Source organism: Pezoporus wallicus, unplaced genomic scaffold, assembly GCF_028554395.1.
Source record: "Pezoporus wallicus isolate ANWC-B61680 ecotype Strahan unplaced genomic scaffold, APGP_CSIRO_Pwel_v1 contig_12604, whole genome shotgun sequence".
NCBI classification, from domain to species: domain Eukaryota; kingdom Metazoa; phylum Chordata; class Aves; order Psittaciformes; family Psittacidae; genus Pezoporus; species Pezoporus wallicus.
This window is the reverse complement of record NW_026638783.1, coordinates 24-27,837: the sequence shown is the minus strand read 5'-3', so window position 1 is coordinate 27,837 and position 27,814 is coordinate 24. Positions and strand designations below refer to the sequence as shown.

Sequence of the window (27,814 nt, the reverse complement as noted above, 5' to 3'; positions counted from 1 at the left end):
GCTCCGCGGCTCGGGCTCCTTTGTGCGGCGCGGCCGGGGCGATGCTGTCGGGGGGCAAGAAGGGCGCGGAGGCGGCGGCGGGCGGCGAGGGCGGGCCTGAGGCTCCGGTGCCTCCGCCCGCCGCCGCGGGGGCCCCGGGCTCCTCTGCCGAGAGCGGCGGCGCTGCGGAGCGCACGCCCCGCAAGAAGGAGCCGCCGCGGGCCTCGCCCCCGGGCGCTCTGTCCGAGCCGCCGGCAGCCGGGGCCGGCCCTGCGCCCGGCGCCGAGACCACGGGCACCGCCGAGACCCCCGAGGGCCGCAGGACCAGCCGGCGCAAGCGGGCCAAGGTGCGTGGGGGGTGCGGGGCTGCGTGCGGGCGCGTTGCGGCCCTTGGGCCCCCGCCGCCGCTCGGTGCCGCCCGGGCGTTAACTGAGGTTTATCGGTGCGCTCTAAAGGCTGCAGGCAGCCTGTGGTCATTGGTGCCTTTGTGTGTGCCTGGTGTGTAACAGCCGGGAGTTGCTCTGAACATGGAGAAATCGCCATTTCTTTTGTGGAAGTTTCATTGGAAAGCTCCCTGCAGGAGGCTTTGAGGCTCTGCTGTGCCCGTGCTGGGTGGGTTCGATGCGGAAGCTGAAAACACTCCTGGGAACTCTGTTGTGCTGTAGCCACGGCACTGAATGGCTTCCTCTTCAGAGCTCCTACCCCATGTGATAGCTCGACCGGTCCTTCCTATGTAGGAGTTGCTGGGTAGGTCAGCCTGGTGCATCCTGGAACCTGCCAGAGGGGAGACTGAGATGAGCTCTTAGGCAGAAGCTCTTCCCTGGGAGGGTGCTGAGGCGCTGGCACAGGGTGCCCAGAGAAGCTGTGGCTGCCCCATCCCTGGTAGTGTTCAAGGCCAGGTTGGACACAGGGACTTGGAGCAAGCTGCTCTAGTGGAAGGGGTCCCTGCCCATGGCAGGGGTTGGAGCTGGAGGAGCTTCAAGGTCCCTTCCAACCCAGGCCATTCTGTGATCTCTAGATGCACCATACCTGGGTTTTACTTGCTTTACAGTTGTCTGTTTACAAGCAGGAATCAGTGCATGTCTGTGGGTTTGCTAAGGGTGGTAATCTCTTTTGGCAGAGCATCTCCCCATCGTCACTTCAGGGTAGCACAGGGTCACCTTACTGTGAATGTCTGTGGGGTGCCCTCAATTGAGGAGGGTGTCCAGGTTGAAAACAAACCTAGGGAAAAGCTTGGAGTTTTCGTTGGACTCAGTTCTCTGCAAGTTGTGTGAGCTCAAGGAGGAGGGGAGGCTTCAGAGGGCCTTAGGGCAGAAGCAGTTTGTGTTGGGTTTAAATACCTGTGATAATGTACTTATGGTGCCGTGGGATCATTGAAACTTGCTTCAGAACCTGGGTTCACAAGGTCCTGGGGGTGCAGCTTTTGCTGGGCAGTGAGAAGTGAATGTGCTGGACAGGGAACGTGAGCATCTAAAAGGTGGCTCATGTTGGTGTGTTGGTGTTGGTGTTTTACTGAATTCAGGCTTTCCTGTACACGACTTCCCAGTGCTGTTGGGAATTGTGCCCGTTCTTGCCCTGTCTTAATGAACTTGGACTGTGGCAGACGTGTCGATCTCCTGAAGACACATGGAGAGTTGCTTTGGTCATCACAAGGTGACCTCTGGGGTGCTGGAGGGTCACAGCTGCTTTCTCTTTCTTTTTCCCATGTCTGCATATTGAGAAGTGGTTTATTCCCTTTCCAACAGGTAGAAATACACAAAGTTTCTAACTTGGGGAAGAAAGCCTGGTTTCTGAACCAGTGTGAGATGTACCCAAGGAAATCCATGTGGGGTTTCCTCAGTGAATCTTGTGTACAGGTCTGGTCACCCATGTTTGACAGCTGAATTCAAGCTGGAATATATGGGTTGGACATAGAGTTGATTTGTTACCCCTGGGCTTGACAGGGAGGTGAAGAAGGGGGAGAAGGCCAGAGAGGTTGAATGATAATGTAACAAATACCAATAAACTGGGCTCCGTAGGAGCAGGAAGTTCCTACTATTGGACAGTTGGGTACCGAAGACTTTAGTGGAGGTAGAGCAGGGAGCTCACTAAGCTGTTGGAGATTTTATGACCCGGCAGCTGTAATAAGACAAGGTAAGTGAGGCCTTTTGAGCTATAGGCAGTTTTGTTGTTTGCAGTGTTCATTTTATCAGTGACACTTAGAGACATCTGCAGTGTGTTTATCCTCTGTTGTGGTTCTTACAGGTGGAGTATAGAGAGATGGATGAGAGTCTTGCAAACCTGTCAGAAGATGAGTATTACTCTGAGGAAGAGAGAAATGCTAAGGCTGAGAAGGAGAAGAAACTGCCGCCACCACCTCCACCAGCTCCTGCAGAAGAGGAGAATGAAAGCGAGCCGGAGGAGCCGTCTGGTGAGTAGAGAGACCTTCTCCTCCTCCTCTGACACTACTTACCTCTTCTATTGCCAGAAATTAAGTGGGGTCAGGTGCAGCATCATGAATCTTGAGTCCGGTTTTGGATGATTGTTGTACAGTGTTTTCTTTGGCCCAATATGGGAAGGAGGGGAAATCACAGAAGAGCAGCCTGGTAAAGATGAGAATATGCATGATTTAATTCCAGATCTAATAAGCCAAACTTCTCATGCTATATTCTCATTATCCTTATTGACTTGTCTTTGGAAGCTTATTGACCAGAACAGCCTCTTTGGCATTTAACTGTCACACCAGCTTGTGTACCAGCAGTCACTTATTCCTCTGAGAGGTTAGATTTACTGAGGGGATCGCTATGCAGGAGAGCAGATTTAATCTACAGTGATTCCTGTGGCTTTAAAACTATGACTGATCTTAAGTTCTGGTTGGATCCTGTTTGCTTAAACTTCAGTGCTTTCCTTATTGCCTTTGACAGACTTGCCAAGCTTCACTTTTCATTGGAAAGGTTTTGGGTCAGTCTTGTTCAGGAAGCAGCTGCTTGTGAGATTTCATGGGGTTAGCAGTACCCTCTCCCTCTGTTGTGTTTCTGGCTACCACCAGTAGCTAGGTCTGGTGTTGATGTGTCACTCTGCTATGTACAAAATCACACTTTGGCAAAGTGTAGCTGTTGCAGAGACTCTCTGAGGTGATGTGTGCACAGCTGGTTTTAGACAGTAGCTGAAATCTAGTGGCTGAACTCATGATAGCTCATCACTGATGTGGGTGACTGTTAATGTTCAGTTCTGCTGCTCTTATTTGGCTTCTTTTGGCTGGCAGGCTTGAGAATGTAGACAATGTGACTGATGTCAGTTTTGGGGATACTTGCCTTCAGTGTCAGAATATGTATTAATAGCCACAGTGGTGTGCTGTCTCTTGGGATTTGCCCCTGTAATCTCTGTTCAGTTGTGGCTGTTGGCTTCTGGCTGGGTACTGGAATAGTGTAGCTCATCAGCTTGACTGAAATATTTGCAAGGATGGAAATCCTCCCTGCCCCCAGCTGAAGCTGATCTATCAGAAATGGAATTTTGATATGTGTAATTAAGCAAGTATCTTAAAGTTTTCAATTTAATTTAGCTCAGACTTTGGGTTTAATCCCTGAGACCTGATATTAACACATTTCTGGTGTTCTCAGATGTTTCGTGAGAGATCTCTCAGATACCTCTGCCATTTTGCACCTCTACGAGTGATTACTGGAATCAGTTTGAGGTATAATCAGTGAAGTGTTTTATCCTGTGAAGGAAGAGTTGTGGAAAATAGGCAGTGATAGACACATGCTGTTCTATCCATACAACACTCTGTTAGGCAGTTATTCCACAAGCACTCGATTTAGTCATCTAAATACAATTTGAGAATGGGCTATATCCAGCTGCCTAGAAATAAGGAGATTTCAGGTCATTGTATCCTTTCTCCATTCCCAGAAATGCTGTGATATGCATGCAGCAGTGATGTAGGAAGATGACACATTTTCCCTTGTCATTCCATAGGTAGTCCTGCTGTATTTCTAAAGGCTTCTGAAACCCTGTACATTGATGGATCTCTCTGTCTTTGTTAATACAGGTGTCAGGAGCATCAGGTCATCTCTTGCTGGCTGTTAAAGTGCACTGAAACTTCTAATTCAAACAGCTGTCAGCAGGAAGGGGCATTGGAGTCTGCTGTGTATAGAAGCAGTGTTTATGATTGAGTTGTTTTTCTCTCTGTTGCTGCTTTGAAGCAAATAGAAACGTTCAATAAGAAGTATTGAATAGGATGATAATTCTAGAGCAGGATTGCATATTGAAAATACAACAAAATACAACAAGTTGGTTGTGTATTGCTGTTAATTTATTCTCATTGCAGACCTGAATAATTTCCTTGGTATGTTTAAAGCCTGTAAAAACATAGGTAGTGCAGTAGAGGTGTAAAGCTGTCATGTTATAGGTTATGACCTTCTGTGTTGAAAAGCCTCATTTGCAAACTTAACCATGTAATAGGGACAGTAGCTGGTGTTTCATTAGTCTGTCCTCACTGTCAGTTTACAGTAGAAGGAGGTTATTAAATATCCCACTTCAGGTGACAGCAAAATGCTGGTTGTATTTGGGGTGGGTTCCATTGATGTGTTCCGCAGTGGGAAATTCCAGATGTTTTGGCTGTGTGAATTGTTATAGTCTGGGTTTGCAGGATCTGCTGCGTTTTATTGCGGAGCAGTTTGAAAAGGTGCAAGAGGATTTCATGATTAAGGCAATTTCCTTGAAGTATCTCTCCTTTTTTTTAATTGAGAAATATTTTCTGATGGCAAAAAGCTTCCAAACTCACTGTCAGTGCTGAGTGACATTTGTGGTGGTTGCCAGTATCCCTTTGGAATGAGGAGCTTGCTGCTTTTGTTTTTCTCTTCTAAGGATCTTTCTTGTTTGTCCTTGCCAGATGGGATTTTCACTTTTCTGGCCTCCTGAAGATACTCTTTACCAGCTCCTTTTCTTCCTCTTGTCTGTGGGCATCTTGTGTTTCTAGCTGCTGTTTTCCAAGAGAGCGCAAGACTGATCATGATGCAGATGGATGTCAAGTGAACAGTCAGACTCGGTGCTGCTCTCTCTGTCTTTCATCTGACTTGTCTGTTTTCCTGATGAAATTCAGTGCACATTTGTAACCAAGGGCCACCAGTCTTGATTTTAAGACATTATGAGGTGGACTCTTTTGTTGCCCTTCTTCCTGCCTGCTCCTCAGCTGGTATTCTGTTGCCTTGGGACTTCCAACAGATTCTGCTCCTGCTCATGTTGTGTTGGGCTGCAGTAACTGGGTGTCAGCAGGGATCAGCAGTTCACTTGCTGCTCTGTTCCTTTGCAGCTGGAACCTGACTTTCTTAGGGGAAGGAGAGCAACCTGAACTAGAGACCTTGTTTCCATACTTCTGTACTTGGACTGGGTAGTGATCAGGATAGTGATAGTAATAGTGATGCTTTCTTCTTTGACCTGCTTTAGCTGTTCCTAACAGAAGAGGGGGAAATGCTGATGTCTTCTTGTAAGTAACCTGGGAGCAATTTTGTCCCATCTCCTCATTGTCAGTACTAGTTTAGGGATAATGAATGCAAGAAGCTGATGTCAGCATCTTTTCAATTTCTCAACTTACAGAAGGCATGAATACAACTTTTCCTGCAGACGAATGGCCTGTGCTGGAGGTTAAATATGAATGTTTTTGTTGTGTTAGTCTTTCCCAGAACAGAAGCAGGTCTTGGAATGTTCCCAGCAAAATAAAGTACTTCCAGATGAAGTGAGACATGTTTTTCTTGCTGTTCCAGTTACATTAGTTCATATAATCCTGAGTTTGGGACTTCTGAGGCCTCTGAAAATGCAGTTATGTGTCACGGTCTCTTGTGAGTTTCTGAACATGTTACAACATTGCAGATGTTAATCCAGGTTATCAATGCATGAAAACATTTGGTTCACTTTCTGTGCCTTTGCTTTAGGGGTGAGATTTGTGATTCAGCTGAATTCAGCTGCAGTTGCAGTGCATCCCCTGAGAGCCTCAAATTGCAGTCTGATGAAATTGGGCACCCAGTTTCAGCCTCTGAAGAGTAATCTTAGCAGTTGTGTGTTCAGCCTTAGGTTAGGCCGTACTCTTGCCTGTTTGGAGATGACACCTTGAGCAGTTCTGCTCTAGGAAGTGGCTGTTCCATTTGCCACCAGGACCTCAGCAGTTTGTTTCAGTGGGGGTTTGCTTGGTCTTGAGAAAGGACCCAGTTTGCTGCCTGTTGAAGCATTGGGTTGAAGGAGCCTTGGTACAGCAGCAGCCAAACAGTGCTGGGCTGTCCCTGTAGCCTTCCATGGCTTTCTGCTCTCTGGAGATGACAACAGTAGGCAAATACCTGACTGTGCAAGGATATTGTTTATGAGCTGAACTTGGAGCTAGCATCTCTTGTGACTGTGAGCAGTGTGTGAGGTGACCTGCATTACCTTTGTTCCTGCAGATCTCTCGGCTGTACTCCATCTCTGTTCCTTGTTGTGCTGTAGTCCTCTCAAGGCTGCTATTTAGGACTTGCATGCAGGCTAAGGCAGTTTTGAGACTTCTCCAGATCTTTCAGATGAGTGCTTTGCCTTTCCTCATGTTTCCAGCCCTGGATACATTGGAAGACTGATGTCTTTCAGTGCTGGGTATTGGTCACATTGCATGGATTGACATGTACTTGATTCAGAAGTGGTCTTTGTGTGTTAGAACATTGTTGGTGGATCAAGGGCACTGAAGCCAAAACAAGTGGTCTGAGCCTTTCAAACCCAGTGCTGTCATCAAGCTTCAGGGAAGGGTTTATGGCAGAATACTGAAAAGAGCAGGCACTTTTGAGAGCAAGAGGCTTTTTGGAATGGTTCAAACTATCCCCTTGCACATGGAGAGACTCAGGACAGCGAGGGCAAGGTTATCAAATTCCTATGGTGTGCGACCCATGGAATGTGATGGTACCCACCCACCAGCTCTTGGCAGTAAGAAATGTAAACTTATTAATCAAACCCTAGCCGTTCATGAAGTTGATCATAAGTATTTAGCCACTAGGAATGTTGTGTACTTCTTTATGTCCCATTAAGTCTGATGTAAAGCGTTCCAATACCATGGATAACACGTAGAAGACTGCAGAGATTGGTGCCCTGAACCTAGGTTCCAGCAGATGGGATTCTCAGGAAATGGGTTTAGCTGGTTGGTGGAATTTAATATCTACAACGCCAACTGCCGGGCCTTTATGTCCAGTATGGTTTAACTTATGGAGTAAGGTCCCTGAGTTCTCCTCTTTCCTTCCACAGGGCAAGCAGGAGGACTTCAAGACGACAATTCTGGAGGGTATGGAGACGGCCAAGCATCAGGTGAGGGTGGTGTTTGATGCTTGCCAATTGGTAGCAAGAGCCGCCAGGTTAGGGAGTGATGCTTGCAAGTGCGCACGGGTGCGGTCGTTGAGGACGTAGCCAGAGGTACAGGAGCTCTTTAACAAGTGAGGGGTATTTCCAGCTTCAGCTGAGGTCTGTACCAGCTGCAGGGAGGACACCAACCTCTGTTGAAAAGCCTCAGGCCGATCTCTCATCCCTCCGCTCCTCTCCTTGTTCAGAGGAGTCCAAACGTGCAGAAAGGTGTTTCTTACCTGGCCAGTTTCTGCCACCCTGAGTGACACCGAAAGGCCTGGGCTCCAGCACAGCAGAGCCTTTCCTCTGATCTGCTGAAGAAACCTGGCAGGGAGTGCCTTTCTGCTCCTTTGTTCTTGTGCTTTTCCCTTTTGAGAGGTTTGGGCTTGAGCCAGTGGTGAGCCCAGGAGATTTATCTGTCAGGGACAGGCGTAGTCTGCTGCTGGGTTGGGAATTCGTCGTTTGGCCTGAGCTCTGATGCTGGCAGCATGCACTTACTGCTCGATTCCCCCCCAGTTGGTGTCTTTACTCCTGAGTACTTTGAGTGCAAGGGAAAATCTTCCCCCAGCTCTGCCACTTCTCTCACTTGAGGATTGAGGATTAGGGTTTGAAGCAAAGGAGCTGAAGGACCTTTAAGACAAAGGACCTGTACCTCCAGGTTGCTCTTTTTGAAGCAAATGTAACTTCAGGATACTCATCTGAGGGTGCATCCTTGCTGTTCTAAGAAGTTATGGTTTGGATCTTACCACTTGCACGGGATTTCTGACTGTTGCAGATTGTGGGGTTAAGGATGCATTGCCTGCTTTGTTTTCAGGCAGGCACTGGCTGTTTGGAAATTGGGCATATTTTGCATTTGATTTATATGCTGAGGGTGTGCTGTAACAATTGTCTGATTGAGCAGCCAAGTGACTTCCCTTCAGAGAGTTTTAATCTGCACATGTTTCAGTAAGTCCATAAATGAGCAGCATCTCTCAAGATCCCTCATGTGGGGAAGAAGATAATCAAAACTTCAGCACGTTGGTGGCTGAGGCTGGATGTCAGGAAGTGGCAGTGTGTGCACAGCTGTGTGTCAAGAGATGAGCATCCAGGAATTCAGTCTAGGCTGACCTGTCTCTTCAGTCATGAAACAGTTGCCTGCCCCAGGGACAGTTCTGAACTGGTACTGGCTTCACTGTGTTGCTTTTGTGAAACACAAGCAGTAAGGATGTGGGATGGGGGGATTTAACCACTCTGAAATGGATTTCACTTGGAGTTGTGTAGTTGCAGAAGTAAATTCAGGGACGTGGAGGTTTTGGAAGATCTTCTGATGGCTGGGCCAAATGAAATGAAGTGTTTGCAGGGTTTGGGTGTTGCCATGGACATGTGGCCCTAAAAACCGCAAACCAGCAATCCCTCCTGCTTGGGGTTATTTCCAGGGCTGTTCCTCTGGCTTCTCAATTGGAAGAAATGGGTTACAGAGCTTTCCAAGAAACTAGTGAGATCCCTTGATGGACGTGTGCGAGTTTCCTGGTAGCTGACCACTGTGCCACGGGCGATGCTCTTTAGCAGATGGCAGGAGAAGCACATTCCTTGTATCCACCTGTAAGAGGGAGTCAGGTTTATCCCTGGAGAAGCTGGAATTCCAGCAGAGCTGCGGGTTTCTGCTCCATCACTGAATATTGGTGTCAGAAAGTGTTGTGGTGTGTTAACTTCTCCTGTTATTAATTCCATTTTACTTTCTTGCAGTGCTCTGTTGCCTCTGGTACTAATTTCCTCTTGTTGTAAAATCCCTGTGAATGATCATAGACCGTTTTCTTTCCCTTGAGCCATCATGCAGTTCGGTCTTATCTTTGCTTGTGAATGCACTGTGGGGTTTTAGCTTTACCACCATTCCTTGCTTACATTTTTTCCTTCACCTTTGGGCTGTAAAAACCCTTGGAAGTTAAAGGTGTGTGTGCCTGCACCAGAACTGAAAGAAGAGAAGTTTTCTCCCCAGTACAGCCACACGTGTACCTCTGCACATGAACCTCAAACTTGCAAACAGTTGTCTTGGTTACTGTCATAAACTGCAAGCTTGTCTGGTCTCTGACATTGTTAGAATCTTTTGGAACAGTTCCAGTTTCAGTGGATGATCCTGATCTTACTGCATTACCTGTGTGGTTTTTCTCTTGAGATACTGGTTTATATCTTTCCAGGTTGAATGTCCTCTCCTCTGTCTGTCCCGATCTTAAGACACTTCCTAGGACATAAGAGTTTATCTTGTTCTTGCTGCATTTCCCATCTCAGTATTGCATTTGCCTCACTGCCTGCAGGGTTTTCTGCACTTGTGCTGTAACACTTCATGCAGCTGTGGTTTGGTTTGTTACTTTAGAGTGTATTTTATATACAGTATAACAGTGAAATGCGATGGAGAATGTAGGGCCCATAACTGTGTGATTACTTCATTGCCAGTGTTTGAATTGATAGCAGTGCAGGTACCTTTATGAATGAAGTCTTTCCACAGATAAAAAGTCTCCTGTATATATTCAGCGTTGGTCTTTGACATGTGGAGCAGCACTGGGGGGGGGCACAGGAAAAGCATGAATGGGAGTGTTTGTCATTGCACTGCCGGTGGGGAATATGGCAAATGTGGACAAGGAGAGGTCAAGAAGGGATCCTCCAGGTTGAGCTCCGTGCAAATGAGACCCTTGAAAAGCACATGAGGGCTGTAGGCGTTGTGCTTGTGCCTCACAGATCTTTTGGCTTTGAGCAGGCTCCAGAATGTTTTTCATGTTTTGGTAGAAACTGGAAACCACGCAAATGAAGGACAGATTCTAAAGCGGTTTTATTGCTACTGTATTATAGATGTGTTGTATTTGATACATGTTTTATTGGTATGTGCCCGGCCCCCTTTGTTTCTCAGGGTGTTGGTTGGGGTTTTTGCTTGTTTGCGGTACAGTTTGTTCATTAACCCTGGCTGATGCCTGTAGTTCAAGGAACTGTTCACTTGGGAACCTGCTTGTCCTGCAGAAGTAAAGAGAAGGGCTAAATGAAAGCATGGCACGGAACTGGCCCCGTATCACCTCATGGCTGGATGCGCTGGCTAGGGAGGGTAGTGTAAAAGTGCTTACCTAGCAGATCCTTTTGCAGTGCCTGTAGACAACTTGTCTTTTTGTTGTAGGTGTGGAGGGTGCAGCTTTCCAGAGTAGACTTCCACATGACCGTATGACATCTCAAGAAGCTGCCTGCTTCCCTGATATAATCAGTGGGCCACAGCAGACCCAGAAGGTGTTTCTGTACATCAGGAACCGCACTGTAAGTTTATTGTGAAAGTATTGCTGACAGAAGGGTAGGACATTTGTGCACCTTGCAAGGGCTGTTTGGCAGTTACCATGTCTAAGAGGTGGGAGATTTCCTTGCGTTTGAGATGGTGGGGGTTCATTTCTGCAATTGCTTCATGCTCTGAGTGTCTAAGGAAGGAGTTACCAGTTCTTGATTGAGGCAGTGCTGTGAGGCAGCATAAAGAACCTTTAGTACCTTTACAGTGTCCAAAACATGGTCATAACAACCATCAAAATGACGTGATTCAGCTGTCACAGCTTTTAAAAGGTGAGCAAACAGAAACCTGGTGCAAATGTTCTATTGATCTCAGCTTAAAGAAGTGTCTGTAGAATACTTTATGGTAATAATCACATGCATTGTTGCTTAGAATAAATCACACCTCTGAGCTTTTATTTTCTTACTTTGCTTAGCATTCAGTTGCTGTAGTGGTGAGCTATTAAGCCAGTCTGTGGCTTATTCTCACAACAGAACAGTTACTTTACCAGCTTTGATTTCATGAAAGAACCTGTAATGTTGAAGAAAGGAAACTCTGCTTCTGACTGTTTGTAGCATTTCTGCCTAATTCAAAACTTCTCACAACGTAAAACACAGAAAGAAGGGGCAATAGTCAAATAATTCACAGGGGAGTTCATGCACTTGAGTTCAGGCCAGCACCTCAAGGCTAAACCTTAACAAAACTTAGTGTCATTGTGTTTTGCAGGTGATGTTTTTAAATTGTGACAATGCTTTTGGGTTCTTTAGCACAGAAATGGGGTTCAAAGCAAGAAATATTTTGAAAATTGCTTTGTTACCATAGTTAAGAGAGAAAACTCCTTGCATTCAGTTTTTGTCACAGACTTAAGATGATCAGGGGCATCACAGTGTATCGATCATGGTAGCACCCAGTGCTTAATAACTTAAAAGAGTTATTTGAAATTTCTGCATGGTGGACATCATCTTGCTAAGAATGTGACTTCTGCTATTCCTGTGAAATCCCCCTCAAAGTAACCTAAGTTGTAACTTTTGGGAAGTCACGAGATACATAAAACCAGACCAGAACGTGGTAATGGGGAGGAAAGCTTGGAAAACAGCATGCTCATATGTACAGTGAGTGAGTAATCCTTTTGCAAACACATCAGAAGCAGAGAAGCCTTCCACTGAAACTGATAAATGGCTGGGGTTTGCAGGGCTGTCCTGGAAGAGCTGCACTGCTGGTCTTTGGTCCTTATTCACTATGGAGGAACTTAGAGATGTTCCTAAGCAGGAATCCCTTTCCGAGGAAGACTTGTGAGAGGATCTCCTCCAGTCAGGATAGCAGAGGTTATAGGACAGCGGATGAAGCCAATGGTAATATAAACCCAGTGCTCAGCAGGGCTCTGGGAGAGCTGTGAACTGCAGTGTGCATCCTCTTACTTACAGCTGGCTCAGTGTCAAGGGATTTGAAAATATGGAAGAGGGCGTGAAGACAGAGTCCCTGGAGGTTAGAGGAGTTAGACTAGTCAGTCTGATATTCCAGTTTGCCTGGTAACAAATGGAATCAAGAATTGAATGAATCACCTGGTAAGTAAAGATGTAGTTTGGAAAGCTCACAGTATCTTTTCTAAAGGGAAGTCATCCTTTACAATCCATCTGAGTTCTTCAGAGTGACCGAGGTGACCAAAGGAGATCCACTTCATTTGATCTTCTGCATTAACCCCCCCACCCCAGAACACCCACCCAGCCAAGTGGGAGGGGGAGTACACCGCAGACATTAAAAGCTGTTGCTGAATTACTGCTGGTTAAAGCATAGCATGAACATTCACAAAGCAGAGTGGAGGCTGACTGATCTGTTGTGGCAGTGCAGGGCAGTTGTGGTTTGAAGCTTTTAAATGTTCTTCTAAGGCCTGCACTGTTCTGGGTATTGTAGAGGGGCTAACGGGGGGTGGAACCAGATCATCTTTAAGGTCCCTTCCAGCCCAAACCAGCCTGGGATTCTGTGGTAATTCGTATTTCACAGGCACCTCTTCCTGCTTGGTTTTGGAAGTGTAACTGTTCTCTACGTGTTCTTGAGTGTATGTGGGCAGCAGAGCCCATGGTAGTGCCTTGTATCAGTGAAGATGGAGCAGGTGATTCTGGCACTTCCATTTTGTAGCTTTTGTTCTGTGTGTGTGTGTGTGTGTGTTTTGTTGGATGTGTGATGAGGAGATTGCTGACTTGATGTGTTTCCACTTAGTTGAACTGGTGTAGGAAGTTCAAATGGACCCTATTGCACCTTAAAATACACCGGAAGGCAAAGTTCAGTGTGGCTTGGATAGCACTGCCAGAGTGTGACTTGTTAGAGGGTTTCATCTAACAACATTTGGGAGCACACAGAAAACACCTCTTTTGTAATACTTAATGTGTCTTATTGTTTGTTTAAATACAGCTGCAGCTCTGGCTGGATAACCCAAAGATTCAGTTGACGTTTGAGGCAACTATCCAACAATTAGAAGCACCTTATAATAGTAAGTTGAGTCTTTTACTGCCAAAACCATACTGTGTGTGTTATTGCTATTGTTTTTCAGTTTTGACTGGCTAAAAGTTGCTTAAAACCAAGAGAGGGTTTCAGATGGGTCTTTTTGTTAGTGGAGCCCTGTGAGCAGTCATGGCAAGAATGGACCACTGCAGTATGCTCAGGTTTCAGGTTTGTTCAGGTTCATTTGTCTGGTAAAGAAATGCATCCTTAGCATACTTCAGAAAAGGCTGGTAACAAGGTGGGTTGGTACAGAAGTTCCATGAGAGTGAATTCCCATGCAGCTTGTAAAGCTTGCTGCAGCTTCATGGTGCTTTACAGCTGTGAGATTTGCTTAATCACAAAGTTTCTGGGAGACATTAAGAAATTGCATAAAACTTGAATGGTCATGGTGAAAGAAGGTAGTAAAAGGGAGGGACTTTATACAAGAAAATGTAGTGATAGAACAAGGGGGAATGGTTTTAAACTGTCAAAGCAGAAGTTTAGGTTAGACATTAGGAAGCTCTTCCCTGTGAGGGTGCTGAGGCGCTGGCACAGGGTGCCCAGAGAAGCTGTGGCTGCCCCATCCCTGGCAGTGTTCAAGGCCAGGTTGGACACAGGGGCTTGGAGCAAGCTGCTCCAGTGGAAGGGGTCCATGTCCGTGGCAGGGGTTGAAGCTCGATGAGCTTTAAGGTCCCTTCCAACCCAAACCATTCTGTGTCTCTATGCAAAGAGCGAGGAGCGACTGCTTGCACATGTAGGCCATTCTAACCTTCTCATAAAAGCTCCCAATAAACTGGAAAAGGTGAGGGGAGCCATAAGGAAGTAATTAAAGAAGAAAACAATGCTGAAATGAGTGCAGATACACGTCAAGTGCTGCAAAATAAGGAATTATTGTGTTTATAAAACCAAGCATGAGAGCTCAGTGCTCCAGTAATGGGTTGGTTTAACGGTGGTGAATCCCATTTTCTGCATAAAGCTCTCCAGATTTCTGCAGTCAGTTTCAGAAAAGGTGCTCTTCTGCACTAGAGAAATAGAAGCATTTCATGTCCTGTACATGTCCTGTGCAGCTTTTCAGGCAGGATTCAGAGCTACAGGACAGCATAAAACCAGCTTGTGGCTTCCAGAAAACCCCTCAGCCCTTCTCAAGAGGACGGATTCTTGGGGAGGGCAGCTGGGGAGCAGGAAGGGCTGTGTTCAGGGTGGTTTTGCTGGCTTGCTGCTGTGATCTGATTGCTTGTGAAGATGTTCTGAGTGCTAAACATGTGGAATGCTTGTGAAACATTCCCATTTTGCAGGTGATACGGTGCTCGTTCACAGAGTACACAGCTACCTGGAGCGGCACGGGCTCATCAACTTCGGGATCTACAAGAGAGTGAAGCCCCTTCCAAGTGAGAAACCTGAAAATGGTTTTGCTTCATTGTTCTGTGATTTTTCAAGCCAAACTTTTGAGGCTTTTTCTTCTTTTGGGATAGTCATGCTGAGGAAATAAAAAATGCTGGCAGTGCATTTGGCACTAGGGGTTCATGGGGTTTATTTGGACCTGGAGGAGCTGTTAATTCAAGTAAATCACTTTGAGAAGGAAAACACTTGCAAATCTTTGGTAGGTAATTCAGGGGCTGTCACTGTTGAATGAGTTCTCTTTGTTCCTCATTTGAGGAACAGAAGACACAAACACAATCCTGTACTTGCACGCCCTCTATGAAATAGAAGATGCAATAATTAATAAGAATTAGTTTCTTCTTCAAACATTCATTCTTCAGCAGTACTTTTCCTCCTGTTTTCTTCCTTGCCACACATGCTCTACTGGTGTATTTTCTTGTGCCTGTCTCACCAAGGAGGACTGTGAAGTGTTTTACTGTTACCATGTTATGCACAAAATTACTTCCATTTTCTTTTTTGTGGCTGTTTGTTTTGTTAAAGAGTTTGTCAGAACTGATGAGAGGGAAGCTGCTTTTTGTTCTTGGTGTCTCTTAAATGCAACGTTAATGTAGCTGCTTGCAATGTTGTAATAAAGCACATGCAGAGCCTGTAGCTTACTTTCCCCTCTCCTTAGCCAAGAAGACTGGAAAGGTGATCATCATCGGATCTGGAGTCTCTGGGTTGGCAGCAGCTCGCCAGTTGCAGAGTTTTGGAATGGATGTCACAGTTCTGGAAGCCAGGGTAGGAATTTCTGTGCTCTTTCACTTCTGTACAGAAGCTTAACCAGAAACCACATTCAGGCCTAGTCCCTGAGGCCAAGTGGCCCAGCAGCATGCCCAAGATGAGCAAGCTTGTGTGTAGTTACAGGCAGCTGGATGTATTGCTGAGTGCTAAACGTGTCTCATGAGGAAACAGTCCTCTCTGTCCTCACTGGGAGCTGGCAAATACTGTCTCAGGGGTGGACTTGTCAGGTGCTTGTGTCATCAGCTTATACCTGCAACAAGTTGGAATCTTCTTTCATGATTAAGAGAAGAATTCAAGTCTGTGCTTGATGAAGTTGCCCATAAAATAGAATCATTGTTTGGGATTCCCATACAGTGTCAGGCAGGATATCATTTTGTACCTTTTAAATCTACATGAATTCTCTCCTTATTACTGTGTGCTTAACAGAGGCTTTAAAGTTTTATATAGAGCTACATTTTGTGGTGTGTGAAAAATTGGAATTTATCAAATGTTTTACTTCCTGACTTCATTTTTTGTTATTCATTTACTTCTGATACTTTCCTAGCACAGCCTGAAATAACCTGCTCAGGTTAGAGTAATGTTCCAGGCTCGCTGCTGCTCTTGTTGCTGGGGAGCATGGGGGGGTTCTGGGCTGAAGTGCACACTGAAGCCAGGTCATGGGGAGCTTCTCATCAACCAACACCCCCAAGTGCTCCTTATTCAGTTTAAAGTGGTGGGAAGTCATTTGTATGTGTCAAGAATCCAGAACTTCTTCCTGCTCCTGAACTGGGCTGCTTATTCCTGTTTATCTTGATTGGTAGCTGGCCCTTCTGTGGAGAACAGGTAGGAGTAATTGCCTGATGGGTTTTCTTACCCTAAAATTTAGTTTCCATCAGCACAGTTGAATAATTTCCTATAGAGCTGTTGGATTTGGGTAGGAAGTTGGAGGAGGAAATCCAATATGTAACTTCATCTATTTGTGGATGGTGAAGGGTTGGCTGTAGAATCCCAGAGGTTCCCACTGTAGGTGTGGCTAAATCTGGCCAAATCTATTTCTATTTCCTTTTTTCTTTCTTTGTTAATGCAACTCAAACCTTTTATTCCATAACTTGGATGAATTAAGACCAAGTGTTCATTTGCAGAGGTTCTTGGCAAAGCATATTTTATTTATTGACCCTTTGGGTGAGAGAACCCTTGCTCCATGCTGTGGAGAAGTACCAGCAATTATGTTTGAGATGTGTTGCTGAATGTTACTGGGGTTTAATCTCTTGTGCTTTTGAAAGGACCGAGTAGGAGGAAGAGTTGCGACCTTCCGCAAAGGGAACTACGTTGCTGACCTCGGAGCAATGGTGGTGACAGGACTTGGTGAGTGGGAAGGCAAATGGTGGGAGAAGATGTTACAACTGTGAAACCTTTTGCTGTTTCCTTTCGTGGCCAAAAGAATTGGGTGGGTTCAACTATGAAAAGTAGCTATTTCTGTTCAGCCTCTTTGGCAGTTGGCATTTCTCATCGGTGAATGTTCAGACCAGATGGCAGCCCTCACTGAGAACTGGGATTTGTGTTGGTGCCGTAGCTGTCATTGGTCACTGAAGTCACAGAGGTGCTTGTCATGTCATCAGACTGTTGCAGATCCATTCTTTTACAGTTTGTTTGTGCCTAGTGGAATTCTTTGCTCTTTCTTTGGCATGACGTCCTTCTGTGTGTCTGTTCCTTTGCCCACTGTGGTGGTGTCTATACCTGGCTTCACTGCACTTGCTGAGCAGCTCTTTCTAAAGCTGCTTTACTCAGCTGCCAATGGCCTCTGACTGAATTTCTTGGTAACTCTCATAGTCGTTCCCTTGGATCTTCCAAAGTATGAGCTGAGATTGAGCATGGATTTCTTATTTCATTGCAGACAAACTTTGCAGGAGTACTCTGTTAACTCTACACAATGTTTTCCAGGAGGAAATCCCATGGCTGTGGTCAGCAAACAAGTGAATATGGAATTGGCTAAGATCAAACAAAAATGCCCACTTTATGAAGCAAATGGACAAGCTGTAAGTCTGATGCTGTTTTCATTAACCTCTAAGAACAGAAATAGTATCTCAAGTGTGTTTGTTAGCAGGGTGTTGGCCTAGCAGGAGATGGCTTCCAGGAAGAGGGGGAGGGAGTAATGAAAATGTGTGTCCCTCTTTAGGCAGTGTGGGAATATTCCAGTGTATCTGCACCTACTCTAAAACCAGTTCTTTCCAGTGAGTTTTTGACTTTGCATTTCAGACGTTTTGTGGAATCTGAGTCCCTGTTTGTTCTTTGTAAATTCATGACTCTTCTTCCTCAGACAGTTGTCTTGCTGCACTCCAAAACGATTGTCTGCTGTGCTGGCACTCCAGCGTCTCTTGGTGTTGCTGCTCCTTTTCGCTGAAATAGGCTTGTTCTGGCTGTTCTGCTTCTGGTTTGTGTTTTAAAACCTGATTAACCAGTGTCATCTGGTTGAATGCATGCGACGCTTCAGCACTAATACTCTATAGAGTTGGGATTCCCAAACCTAAATGGCCTCTGTAGCATCAAGGAGTGCTGTTAGAGATAGCAGTGGTATGTTCTAGTTTAGGGCTGAATCTCACACGTGTATTGACTGGAAGCTTTCCCACCTCCTGAATCTTAAATCATGGTACTAAGGGTAACTTCTTTCAGAAGACAGATGAGGATACTTGGCTTCTTGCTAGAGGCCTGAGAAAGTGATCCTTGGCCCAAATCTGGTGTGATCTATCTTTTCCTGCTGCGTCTGAGTGAATAGGGTGAATATAATGAATTCAGGGAAAGCCACCAAGGCACAGTAGACAGTTCTAACAGTCAGTCTGCTCTTATGTTGGGAAGCTGCTTCCATCATCCTAGGAAAGCTGGATTGGTAGTTCTTAGTCATGCTGCCCAATCCAAAAGATCAGTTACTTCACTGAGCTCTGCCAGGCCTTCTAAAGCCTTGTGATTGCATAGAGCTGTCCTACCATCAGAGCAGTCTTCAGGCCCATGGTTAAGTTTCTGGAGCTTTGATGGACACACATTCCAGTAAGGAAATCTTTTGTGTGCCCCTAAGTTTGTGGTTGTTTGATTTACCAGCTCTTATTGTAGCTCTTTGGCCAGACATCCTGGCAAAGTGACTTTGTGTTGAGCAGCCCTTGGTGTTTGACCGTTTGAGAGAGCAGAGAGTACTACATTTCTCAGCTATGTTTCTGTTGCGCTCTTGAAGCGTCACTCTCGTTCAGGGCAGGTGGCACCTTTGCTTTGAGTACTGCTCTAAGGATTTATCTGTACCCTGGCTTTTGCATTCCTCTGATTTGGGAAGTGGTGGTGTTTTGAGTTTGTGAATTTACACTGCAGTAGAGAAGGTAACCCGTGTCCCTGCTCTGGGGGCCTTTCAGGTTTTCTCTGTACTTCTCAACTGTCTCGTCTCTGAGGCTCTGAGCTTTCAGGATCTCTATTTTTCCTTTTTATATTAATTTCTTATTCAGAAGAAGGTCTGTTCTTTTGACTCCTAGGTTCCAAAAGAGAAAGATGAAATGGTGGAGCAAGAATTTAATCGTCTGCTGGAAGCCACATCCTACCTCAGTCATCAGCTGGATTTTAACGTTCTCAATAATAAGCCTGTCTCCCTAGGTCAGGCTCTGGAGGTTGTCATACAGTGAGTGACTTCCCTCTTCATGGCAGGCTTTCCTATTCTGTGGAGGATGTTCCTAAAGATACCTGAGACTCGTGATGCTCCTAGGATAAGCATTGCCTGCTTCTACAGCCGTTTGGTCTTTGCTGGGTTTTTGTGTGTGTGTTGTGTGGGGTGTTCATTGAAACAAGATAACATTGAAAGAAGATGGCTAAAGGAGCAAACATCTTTCCTTGAAAGCTTCTGAAAATCATTACAGTAACCGATAGATCATGGAATCAGAGAATGGTCTGGGTTGGAAAGGACCTGACGATCATCTGGTTCCAACCCCCCTGCCATGGGCAGGGACACCACACACTAAAGCATGTCACCCAAGACTCCATCCAACCTGGCCTTTAACACTGCCAGATCATTGATGTAGTCTGAATTGGAGTGCAGACATCCCATTTATGCTACTTGAAAGCTAATAGTATTTTAATTTGCCTTTTAATAATAGTAGGTAACTCCAGACTCATGTTTTAGCTACTCAGGTAGCTCTTATTTACAGAAATGTCTATTTATTTTCTAATCACCATAGGAGTATTTACTAAAACATCCCATGATGAGCTTTTACTACATTACAGTAATTAGGTTGTGATAATGAGTTTTCTTGGTACTGCAAGGATTTTATGCTGAACTGACTCTCACTTCTCACCTTTTCCAGGTTGCAGGAGAAGCATGTGAAGGATGAGCAGATTGAACACTGGAAAAAAATAGTGAAAACACAGGAGGAATTGAAAGACCTTCTTAACAAGGTTAGGTGGTGACATTTAGAACAAGAGGAGAGCATTGTGTTCCTCAGAAAGTAGCAAAATGGACAAAAAGTTCCATGGAAAACATCAGAAGGTTGCCACGGATGCTGTTCTTAAGCATCTTTTCGTTTAAGCCTTGCCTAGAAGCACTGCTCTGACAAAGGACTCTATTTTTGAGGAGGAGCACATAAGCGATTAGGCAGGAGACTGTAAAACATGAAATATGGGAAAAGAAAGGGAGAAGTTGGACATAAGCAGAGCTGTGCAATAGCTTCCTGTAGAGATGTTGATAATGACTGAGGCTTTTGGGGGAGTATTTTAAAATGTAAACTTTCTTTAGCACAGATCTGATTTGTAGTGCAGAAACAGTGGTTTAGGTCTGTCTACAGTGGTTTTGGTTGTGGTAGATGGCATCTTCACTGTTCCAAGGAAGTTTCTCAAATTAAACATGTCTGAGGTCAGCTCTCGTATCTTAAGCTGTTTACAACATACTTTGTAAGAAACCAATGATGTTGGGTTTCAGCTGTGTTGTTTTGGGGTTGGTGCTCTTTATTACAGGTTCCTGTCTGTAGAATTGCATTTAAGTAACAACTGGTAAAACCACAACATCTCTTTGGTATAATGACATAGCTTGAGATGAATATCCATTTTACAGTCACTTGCACCAAATCTACTTTTTTCTTTTTCTTCCTCCCTCTTCCTGCTCCACCTGAAAAAGATGGTGAATTTAAAAGAGAAGATTAAAGAACTTCATCAGCAGTATAAGGAAGCATCAGAAGTGAAGCCACCTCGAGATATTACAGCAGAGTTCCTTGTGAAAAGCAAACACAGAGATCTGACTGCCCTTTGCAAGGTAAGGGGTGATGTACATAGAGCACTTAAGTTGGTGGTTTCTGAGGGCTTCAGCAGCCAGATAAAATTAGCCAGTATAAATGTTACCACATTTCTCACTCCAGCACACTCAAGAGAATGTGATTGATGGTAACTCTGGGTTATAATACTGATAACTGCATTAAGTACCTTTAGGTACCTGAGGTTCATATTAATGTGTTGAAGGCTCACTTTTAGGGAACAGTCTGTGCTGGCTCATGTCAGGCAGCATTTAATTCTTTGAAGGCTAAATTTTAGGTCAGACCTGGTCTTTAGTACTGCTGGGTCTCACAATGGAAATAAAAACTGAATCTGAAGAGAGAAGTCCTTTCTCTAAGAAGAAGGTGGTTTCCTGAATAAAAGACTTCTTTCTGTCCAAAGATTACAATTTAAAGGCTCTATCTCGACAAGCAGAGTTATTCTCTCGCTCTGTGTATACCTGGGTGTAGAAATATGCCTTAAAAATTAAACCTTAAAACCTGTTCTTTCTGTGATAGTGAAAGACACCTTGCTAACCCGAGTCAGGTAGAACCAAGGATCATTTTTCACCTGCTTGTTCAACAGATGGTAGGGCAAAATATGCTGGATTAAATGTTAAAGAAAATAAAGAACTTGATTTCGATTCTGCTAAAACCATTAATCTTCCACTGATTTCTCTTGAGATTTGCTCTAGTCTGATGCTACATGAGATCTTTAAGGCCTTTTACATGGAAACTGATTTTGATGTTATCTTTTAATCTTATTAGGAGTATGATGAATTGGCAGAAACACAAGGAAAGCTGGAGGAGAAGTTACAAGAACTTGAAGCCAATCCTCCAAGGTAAAGATACAAACTGTAAAAAGAAATACTTGGGAAAGCAGATTTTTTACTGCTTTTCTGTAGAAACTGCTGAGTTTCAGAAATGCAATGGTTTGCTTTCTTTTGATTATGGTAACTCAGTGGGTTAGGAAGGTACAAACATGAAGTTTGAGCTCCTGCAGCTTTAGAACTCCTTTTCCTTGTTTTTGAGGTGACTTGGATAAAAAGGTTGCATTTCAGTAAAATCCTGACTGTAACCAGTGGCCTGATGGTGGAAGCCTTTGAGATTTGAAATCCCTGTCAATAATGGTAGCATGCCAGTCCTGCCTGTATTGGCAGAATATTATTGTTTTGTGCTCTGTGTGACTACACTCGGGTTTTAGTCATTGTCTTATATGTGGTACTTAAGCCATTATTTATAGAGTCATAGAATGGTTTGGGTTAGAAAGGAGCTTAAGATCATCCGGTTCCACATCCTTGCCACGGGCAGGGACACCTTCCACTGGAGCAGCTTGCTCCAAGCCCCTGTGTCCAACCTGGCCTTGAACACTGCCAGGGATGGGGCAGCCACAGCTTCTCTGGGCACCCTGTGCCAGCACCTCAGCACCCTCACAGGGAAGAGCTTCCTTGTATCAAACCTGAACTCCTCCTGTTTAAGTTTAAACCCATCACCCCTTGTCTTTTTTTTAGTTCTAAAGTTAAGTTTCTGGCTTCACTGAAAATACTTTACAAGAGCTCTGCTTTGAAGTGTGACTGCTGGGTTCGATGTTCAGCTTTCAGGAAGGAGGCTCGCACGTTTGAAACAGCAGACTGAATGTCTTTGTGTTGTGTTTGGGTTTTCTCCTAGTGATGTTTACCTGTCATCAAGGGACAGGCAAATACTCGACTGGCACTTTGCAAACCTAGAATTTGCCAATGCCACACCCCTGTCTACGCTTTCACTGAAGCACTGGGACCAGGTAACTAGTTCATGTATTCGTTCACCAGTGCACTAAGAACTTAAACCGTGTTTATTTCGTTCTCATGGAAGCTGCTCAATGTTAACAGTTTCTAAACCCTTCGGTGCTCTCTGCTTTTATGCAGATCCTGAGCTCTTACACGATGATCATTTGCTGATGAAATTCCAGGCAGCTTTTTGTTAGCGCCAGAAAAGCCTCCCTCCAATGACACTGACTACTGGAAGTTCCCATACTTATTTCTTGACTAATAAACAGAATTTCAAATCTGTTCAACTCACTTTTTGGGGGGGAGGGGGAGTTTTGGAAAAAAAAAAAGCCTTTATGTAGATTTGCTGCTTATTTTCTATTGAATTAATGTGATTTTGTTATAAATCGAGGCTTTCTATACATTGCTGTTTTAGGATGATGACTTTGAGTTCACAGGCAGTCACTTGACTGTGAGGAATGGCTATTCCTGTGTGCCTGTAGCCTTAGCAGAAGGCTTGGATATTAAATTGAACACAGCAGTGCGCCAGGTTCGCTACACAGCATCAGGTAAAGCAAACCCCTCCTCTGGAAATCTGCTCCGAGGGATCTGCTTCAGTGATGAAATGAGATTTCAGTGCTTCCAGAAGCAGATGTGAAAACTGATCTCTTACAGACCCTCCCATTATATATTTTGGGTTGGATAAATCACATTGGTGATCATAGTGAATGATGAGGAAGCTCTTAGAGATGTACTGATCTTCAGTGGGTTTTGCTCATTTCTGTGGCTGGTTCAGCATGGTGCTTTTCAGTTACATTTGCTGATTCATGTTCATGCTCCCATTTCTTTATTCAGTGGTTGAAGTGTTTGGAGTAAGAGGTCTTGGACTGCTTTAAGACTTGGTGCCCCAGGATCTGGTATTAGAAGTATAAATGAATGTCACACAAATTCAAGCAACTAGAAGGGCTGTATCTTTTCCATGTTCTTCTGAACACTGGGCTTGGGAAACTCTCAAATGGGAGAGCAACTCAATGAGAGGCTCACTGCCTACTTGCTATTTGTTTATGCATATATTTAACTATATTTAACTGGCCTAGATGAACCTTTAGGCTTGTCCCAGTATGGCCATTTTCAGATGCTGTGTAAATTGCACTTTCTGGAAGTGAGCTTTGTGGTCCTTAACATTCAGTAAAAGTAAAGTAATTGTTAGTGTAAAGCTCTCTCCATAAATGAAATGTTTTCTGATGTGGATATGTCTTTATGGAGTTTCTCTAGTTTTTAATGCAATGCTCTTGCCTGCTGGCCCATGGAATGATTGTTTTCTCTCCCTTTCCAGGTTGTGAAGTGATAGCTGTAAATACCCGATCTACGAGCCAGACTTTCATTTACAAATGTGATGCTGTGCTGTGCACTCTTCCCTTGGGAGTATTGAAGCAGCAGCCTCCAGCAGTACAGTTTGTGCCACCTCTTCCTGAGTGGAAAACTTCGGCAGTTCAGCGTATGGGGTTCGGCAACCTCAACAAGGTGACTTGGTCATTGGGGGAGCTGCAGCAGGGCAGGGGATGCTCAGGAGGAGGCTGGCTCAGTCTGTGTGCTGTAGCTCTTGCTAACCAGCAAATCTGTAGCCAGCGAGAGCACGCTGACCTATGGAAGGCAGTATTTTTTCTGTGCACTCCTCCTAATTCCTGATTCTTTTTGTTTCTAGGTCGTGTTGTGCTTTGATCGCGTCTTCTGGGATCCAAGCGTCAATCTGTTTGGTCATGTTGGTAGCACTACTGCAAGCAGAGGAGAACTTTTCCTGTTTTGGAACCTGTACAAAGGTAGCTGCGGTGCATCTCTACTCTTGCCAGTGTCTTATTTGTGAGTTTCAGGTCTAGAAAAGAGCACTTTTTAAAATGCTGTTGGTGTTCACGTATGGATGTGATAAGAAAATAGTATTTGTAAGAAGACAAGTGGAAGTATTGAGCATGCAGGTTTCAGTGGGGCAGACTAGAGGCTTTGCTATGGCTCTGTTCCTCTTGCTGGGCGTTACCGTTCCAGCTTGATGAGCTGCAGGGCCATCCATATGGTTGAGATGCAGTGGAAATGCAAGCTGTGGTGTCTCCAGTGGATGAGCTTGTTTCCTGTTTTGAGCAGCAAAGCAGCTTTGACTGGACTGTGAGCCTCAGACTGACACATAATAGAGAGGAGTTCTATTAAATGCTTAAGCAGGCAAAAGGTGTTGCCCTGCCTGTTTCTGCAGCTGGACTTTGCCATTAGTGGTTTTGTTTTCCCTGCAGCCGGTGTCTGCCACCAGAAGTTGTCAGAAGATGCTTTCAGTAAGCACGCTGGTTTTGTCGATTGCCATGGAGCGTACTAAGAGCAAAGCTGTGTGTACAGTGAGCACTTTAAATGGGTTCTTTTTTTTTTGGAGATGACTGTTTCAAGTACCAGAGGGCAGGGCAGGTTTTTCTTTTAACTGGGGAAAATGGCTGTGCAAAGAAGGTGCCCTTGTAGGGTATTTGTTAAAATACCTGTAATTCAGGGTAATTGTTAGAATGTTTGGTAAGACTTGACTGGAGAAATACATGTCATGAGCCTTGGATAAGAGGGCTGTTTGGGTGTCTGCTTTTGTGGCTTTAAGATGTCTCCATTACATACTTAACACATAGTAGTGGGGTTTTGGTTTATATAGAAAGACCATCTCTCACACAAAGGTTCTGCTGCTAGATTCATCTTCTGTATTTCCTTAGCCGTAGCATTTTGGGCAGAAGCTGTTTAAACTGAACAGATTGAACAACCCAGAAAACAAATCCAGAAGGAAAAACCCTAGAACTATCACAGCACATCCTGTATTAGCTCTGGGGCAGTTCTTTGAAGGTCTTCTGTTGGCAGAGAACTGGTCTCTGAGAAGTATTTAACAATGGATGGGTGGGTGAATGAAGTGGAACTCAGATGAGCAGACTGCATGTGCTTGTATGGCTGTGGGTGACCTGTTGTAGTGCAGACAGGAATCCTCCCAGTGGTTTCAGTCTGTTTGAGGTAATGACTGCTGAGACCCTGTAGCCTCAGGAGCCCTGCATGTCCTGGGGCAGCTGGCCTGTGCTCCAGGTGCCTCTTGCTCCACTGTGCTGTTGGGTTATTGAAGTCTCTTTCAGGCCGAGGCCTGTTCAAGTCCAACTTGTCAGATTAAGACGATTGATGGCAGTGATTCACTTGTGTTTTCTCTCTCCTTCCCCACACCCCAGCACCGATTCTGTTGGCCTTGGTAGCAGGAGAAGCAGCAGGAATCATGGAAAACATCAGCGATGATGTCATTGTTGGACGGTGCCTTGCCATCCTCAAAGGCATCTTTGGGAGCAGCGCTGTGCCTCAGGTCAGTACAGACAACATCTTAGGTACCTCCTCCACGGTTTAGAGTGTGCTGTGTTCTATAGGTAGTGCCCTGTGTGTGTTCAGGGGTTTGTGAGAAGGGGTTGTTTGGGGGGTGTTGTTTGGGGCTGTTTTGTCTGGGTTGTGGGTTGGGTTGAGTTGGGTTGGGGTTTTTTTTGACTCCAGCTTTTCCAGACTATCAAATACTTCCATTCATTTTTCTCCCTTTTGCATTCCTGGGGTTACAGCTGAGCTGTCCATGGCTGGTGACAGCGCTGCTTGGGTACTCCCTGCCATGGTCTGCACCTTCTCTAAAGTACAGTGAAGCTCTTGACCAGTGAACTGCACAAGAAACTGGTCTGGCTGGAAAAGAACTAAAAGGGGGAGGAAGGGAGTAAGCAGCAGCTGTGTGCAGGAGGTTCTCATGACATAATGCAAGGAGTTGAGGTGTTGACAGCAAAGACAAGTTCTTTACCTTAGTGTGTATGTTCTCATGGAATAGAAACTTGGAGCCACCATTGATGTTAGCCTGAGGGCTTGGTGTCCTTTATTCTTGCAGTCTGTGTGGTTTGTGTTTTGCAAGATCCTTAGGCCTTGCCCTGTGACAGCAACTGAGGTTTCTGTCTTGTCTCAGCCTAAGGAAACGGTGGTGTCCCGCTGGCGCGCTGACCCGTGGGCCCGGGGCTCCTACTCCTATGTCGCAGCCGGGTCCTCTGGCAACGACTATGATTTGATGGCTCAGCCGATTACTCCAGGACCAGCCATTCCGGGTGCTCCGCAGGTGAGAGACGTCTCTGTTCTCCTCAGTAAGACCTCAACCAGGGGGATTTTTCCAAGTGATTCACACCCCTCTCGAAGCACAGGTTTAGGTTACCTGCGCCTTTTGATGATGATTAGAACCTGTACAATGATTCCGTTTTCCACCCGTGATTTCTGCCTGCCCAGGTTTGGTGTAATTTCTTTACTAGAAAAAGGATTGTTTTGCTCCAAGTCAATTTGGCAATATCTGAACAGAGTATTACAATGCCATGCATTTATTGTGTTCATACGCCGTGTTTAAGTTGTCCCATGCCCATATTTAAGTGAGTTGTAGTGATTTGAAAGCGTGAAGGCCCGAGTGAGAAGAACAGGAACCAAAAGGTGTCTCCCAGAGTGGGAGTGAACCCAACGAGGCATTAAGTCATGTCCAGTTCACTTTGAAAGGATGAGGTTTTGCGAGCAGTGGCCATTCTGATAGCAGCAGCAGAGTGCAGCTCTGGCTTTATTTAGGGTCTTTTCTAGTGCCGTAAGTCACTAATAAATGTAGCTGTGGATAAAATTACTCTCTGCAGCCTGTAATAGGTGAAGTTTTTCTCCTTTATTTTATCTAGAGGACTTCTAACGTTTTCTTCAGGTGTGTTTGCTGCAGGCTCTGGGGGAGCATGAGCAGGCCTTAACAGCGGTGTTTGTTCTCTGCTTCCCCAGCCGATTCCTCGCCTGTTTTTTGCGGGGGAGCACACAATTCGCAACTACCCCGCCACCGTTCACGGGGCTCTGCTGAGCGGGCTGAGGGAAGCCGGCCGCATCGCAGACCAGTTTCTTGGGGCCATGTACACTTTGCCTCGCCAGCCTACGCCGGGCGTCCCCCCCCAGCAAGCTGCCGGCATGTAAGGGAAGTGGAAGGTGTCGGAAGAGGAGGGACAAGACCCCAGTGCTGCTGCTGGGGACTCTTTGGGATGAAGATGCTCCCACGGTCTGCAGCAGTGCCTGCGGCAACAGCTCAGGAGGAGTTGTGTGAAACACTTCCATTAGCATGGCCTTACAAGGACTTTGGCTCGGCAGAATCTCTTGGTGCTCTTTGCACTGTCGGTGCACACAGTTCTGTGCTGCCAGGTCAGGGCTTCGTTGGCTCTGTAAATACTTTCTGAAAGTCAAGCTTGTAGCTGGAGGATTTTTTAGGTGCGTTTGTTTGGGGGTTTTTTGTTGAGTTTTGTTTTCTACCTGTACGTGCATTTACAATTTGGTAACTGCACAAGGGCAGCTGGTACCTACACCTAGGAGCTTAGTGTAGAATTAATATTATTAATTCTGTGGGTGCTTTTTTTTTACTGTTTTGAAGAACAGTATTTATTGACCAGTTCTATTCTTACCTGGCATTTGAGAGTTTGATGCAACTGGTTTTCCCCCTCCAAAGTATCCATTGCCTGCTACCCCGTATGCATCCTGTTCTAGAAAGAAAGCTGGTATTAAATACCTTCAACAAATGAAATCAT

The 27,814-nt window shown here is 45.3% G+C and overlaps 1 protein-coding gene across 2 annotated transcripts; it reads left to right on the top strand.

Annotated features, from left to right (window-relative positions):
* The first annotated feature begins 20 nt into the window (after positions 1–20).
* Positions 21–27,266, top strand: KDM1A (lysine demethylase 1A). 2 transcript variants are annotated; one of them, XM_057412575.1, is made up of 20 exons: positions 21–326; positions 2,224–2,389; positions 7,210–7,269; positions 10,442–10,575; positions 12,986–13,064; positions 14,350–14,442; positions 15,108–15,214; positions 16,480–16,561; positions 17,138–17,232; positions 18,709–18,851; positions 19,531–19,621; positions 20,337–20,471; positions 21,235–21,308; positions 22,135–22,246; positions 22,648–22,780; positions 23,548–23,735; positions 23,917–24,031; positions 25,439–25,566; positions 26,197–26,343; positions 27,027–27,266. In XM_057412575.1, exons 1-20 carry the CDS (start codon positions 42–44, stop codon positions 27,210–27,212), a joined length of 2,553 nt encoding a protein of 850 aa, XP_057268558.1. In that variant the 5' UTR covers positions 21–41; the 3' UTR covers positions 27,213–27,266. The 2 variants fall into 2 exon arrangements, with proteins under 2 accessions (XP_057268558.1, XP_057268559.1); XM_057412576.1 differs by lacking the exon at positions 7,210–7,269.
* Positions 27,267–27,814: the final 548 nt, after the last annotated feature.